Source organism: Cryptomeria japonica, chromosome 3 (genome assembly GCF_030272615.1).
Source record: "Cryptomeria japonica chromosome 3, Sugi_1.0, whole genome shotgun sequence".
Classification (NCBI taxonomy): domain Eukaryota; kingdom Viridiplantae; phylum Streptophyta; class Pinopsida; order Cupressales; family Cupressaceae; genus Cryptomeria; species Cryptomeria japonica.
In genome coordinates, this window is record NC_081407.1 from 534,182,222 (window position 1) to 534,185,954 (window position 3,733).

At 37.3% G+C, this 3,733-nt stretch overlaps 1 protein-coding gene across 1 annotated transcript; it reads left to right on the top strand.

The window, feature by feature from the left end:
- Nucleotides 1–878: 878 nt before the first annotated feature.
- Nucleotides 879–2,469, top strand: LOC131075081 (probable LRR receptor-like serine/threonine-protein kinase At4g36180). The gene has a single exon (XM_058011897.2). It carries the CDS (start codon nt 1,068–1,070, stop codon nt 2,226–2,228), a length of 1,161 nt encoding a protein of 386 aa, XP_057867880.1. The 5' UTR covers nt 879–1,067; the 3' UTR covers nt 2,229–2,469.
- Nucleotides 2,470–3,733: the final 1,264 nt, after the last annotated feature.

The window sequence follows — 3,733 nt, forward strand, 5'->3', positions numbered from 1 at the left end:
TTATGATAGTTATGATCCTTTTTTTGGTAGGGTATATAACTTCATTATTTTACTTAGATTAAGAACTTTGATACCTCACCTACATGGTTAGAGCCCTTTTATATTTTTTGTATAGTCAAAGATTTATCACTATTTGTTACAAGTAGAATCACTCATCCTTCTCTTCTATATTGTTACTTTTCTCAAGGATAATTCCTTTTCAATCAAGTTATAATTTATACTTACCTCAAAACGTGTGAGTGAAACTAGCATCCTTACACATATTTAGATACTAGAGATCATATAGGAGCACAAACCTTATAATTTGATAGCTTTCTCTAAGGAATTTCTAAACACTATCATTCTTATACATTTTTAGATACTAGGATCACAACAAACTAGGTTATAAAAGTTTGTTATTTGCTAGATCAAATATGTCGAATTTGTATTGCCCATGATCGATCCATAAAGAATTCCTAATTTATTTTAGTTGCAAAATAATAAGCATACAAAGAACAATACTTTTGAAATTTGATGAATTAATTTTACACATCCTTAACTTTCAACTTTGATATCAAATTGAAACTCAGTAAAAATATCTTCATTTACTTTTAAAATATATTATACCCATTTTTTATTTCTAGATCCTTAATAAATCTAAATTAATTAAATAATAACTACATACTTAAATTTATGGATGAATTTTTATGCCCATACATGTAAGGCGTGTTTTTTTACCTTTACAACAAAGTAAGAAGCATGGTAGGGTGAGTGCAAAAGTAAGCACGTTAATCATCATACATTTCAAAGTAATCATGTTTGTTTAAACAAGTAAAGGCGGTTAGAATGAAATCGTGTCCACATTCGCAAGGAAAGGAAATGTGGTTGGGTGTGTCCGTAATTAATAATGTGCCTCGTGGTATTATTTTTCTCCTTTTTATGCGTATAATCAAGCAAGCTTTAGATTGAATCAAGGTCAGGTCCAGCTTCTTTGATCGCTCTGCTCTGTTCAGCTTTAAGCTTTGCCAAGTCCGTCATTGGATTAGTTGAAAACGTCCGTGTGAAATACTGGATTTGAGAGTCCAGTTATGCATTCATGGAGTGAAACCATGATGAAAATCGCACGACACTTTAGACTTGGGTGGAAGAGCATTATTGCCATATCAGTCTCGGCAGCAGTGGTCGGCATCTTTCTGCTTATGCTTGCGATCTTCTTCTTTCTGAGATACAAAAAGAAAGTGGTCAGATCAGAGGGAGATGTGGGTGAAGGGCAGGAGCAGCACAACCTTGTGATGTTTTACAGTCCCATAACTTACCCAAATGTACTGGAGGCCACTGGACAATTCAATGAAGAGCATGTGTCGAGCAGAACAAGGTATGGAATTGTGTTTAAGGCTTGTTTTGAAGATGGGACAGTGCTTTCAATAAGAAGATTGCCTGATGGCCAAATCTCTGAAGAAACGGTGTTCAGAGAGGAGGCAGAGGCTCTTGGAAGGGTGAAACACCCGAATTTGACAGTCTTGAGGGGATATTATGTTGATAAGGATGTGAGGCTTTTGGCCTATGATTATATGCCTAATGGGAACCTGGCTACTCTTCTGCAAGAGGCCTCACACCAAGATGGGCACATCCTTAACTGGCCTATGAGGCACCTCATTGCTCTAGGGCTAGCCAAGGGCCTTGCCCACCTCCATTCTTATTTGGACACTCCAATCGTTCATGGAGATGTCAAACCCAGCAATGTGCAGTTTGATGCTGACTTTGAAGCCCATCTTTCAGATTTTGGTCTGGATAAGCTCTCAGTGAGGTCCATGGATGATAAGACTGTTGGGTCTTTTGGGTATGTTTCTCCTGAGGGGAAGTTGAGGGGAGAGACAACAAAGGAGGGGGATGTTTACAGCTTTGGGATTGTTCTGCTGGAGCTTCTGACTGGCAGAAGAGCTGTCATGTTCATCAAAGATGAAGAACAAGGGGAGGATGAGATGGATATTGTGAAATGGGTCAAGAGGCAATTGCAAACAGGGCAGATATCAGAGCTGTTCGATCCAAGTCTTTTGGAGGTGGATCCTCAATCCTCTGAATGGGAGGAATTCCTGTTGGCTGTCAAAGTGGCATTGCTCTGCACTGTCATGGATCCTCTTGATAGGCCTTCCATGACAGAAGTTGTCTTGCTGCTTGAGGGATGCAGGGTTGCTCCAGATTTGCTCCCTTCTTCCTCAGATCCTACTTCCCAAACCTCCCCAGTTTGAAGTTTTCTGAACCTTGTCATTTATGTTTCCATTCATTGTTCTGGTCAATACAGACTACAGAGCAAGACAGTAGCGAGGAGAAAGAGGCGGGAAGATCTAACTAAAAGTCTGTAAAAATGGACTGACAGGGAGAAAAAGGAAAGACATTCACAGGCCATTTAATGGTCATATTCAAGAGATTTGTTTATTTTGCCTGACGCCTGGCAAATTAATGGCCATAATAAAAAATGTTCTTGTGGAAGCATATGTGAGACACTGCTGTGAAATTTTGCATTGCTATCTGTGCTCAAAATTGTATTTATGCAAACTAAATGCTGCTACAATATCAGTCTTTCTTTGACACATAGTTGCTTAGGCTTGGATAAATTTTATATGAATTCTCTGGTCAGACATATAGTTGCTTAAGCTAGGATGAATTTATGTTACTTTCTGATCAAATACTAGATGCATGATGAAAAGCTATGACTTCATGTATGAGATCTGTTAAGTGTATATGGCGTATAGTTCAGCCCATTGGAAGTTGATCCTCACTGAATATTAATGTCTTCTTAATCAGAGCTATAAGTTATAATACCCAGAATACTGATCTATAAGCTTCTTAATTACCCCCTGCTGGCAGCTGGCAGATGCATTTCTCTTTCTGAAACTAACTGTCACAACTCATTTTTGAACAGGGGAACCAGTAGCCATAATTTGTCTGGCATAAACAGAAAATCTATTTCTCTTTCTGATTTTTCACTGTCACAACTTATTCTTGAACAGGGAAACCAGTAGCCTTAAATTGGTGAACAGTAGTCAGAAAAACTCATGTTACCCAAGAATTATAAAAGGAAACAAAGACTGGTCCTGTGTTGATGGGCAGCTTTTCCGGGGCCCTGCTATAATGGTGGCCAGAATGGTAGCTGTCCAACCCTACCAGAAATCAAATACATTTTAATTCGATGAAATAAATTAAGCTTACTCAGCTGGCCGTTTGGAAGACTTGTCGCTTACACCTTTGTTTTAAAGCGGAGTGAGTGTGAATACCTATGGAATCTCCCCTTCACCCTTCACCCCTAGTACAGACAGTTTTCAGGCTACAGTACTGAAGTTTGCAGGTAAGGCCTAAGATAGGGGTCTGGTGAAAGGAGGAGCTTAGGCTCCTATTTTCCATTAATGGGTGATTTCTATAGCAGTTGACTTTTGAAAATTATATAATAAAAATTACATTTGGGTAATTGGATTGTATGAAAAATATATTTTATTAGAATTTATAAGAAAAAAGAAAAAAATATAATATATAATTTATTTGTTTGTATTTTGAAATTGAGATTGAAGAAAGGAATATAAAGGGGAATATTGAGATGAAGAGTTGGGTTGATAATTTTAAAGAATATTTTTTTTTTCTTGGGTCAATTATGTGAAATCATACATCTTTAATCTTCATGTTCATGATGAATATGATCTTGTAGAGAGTCATGATATTCTTTGAAAAGGGAGTAAAATTTACCATCTCATAATACATT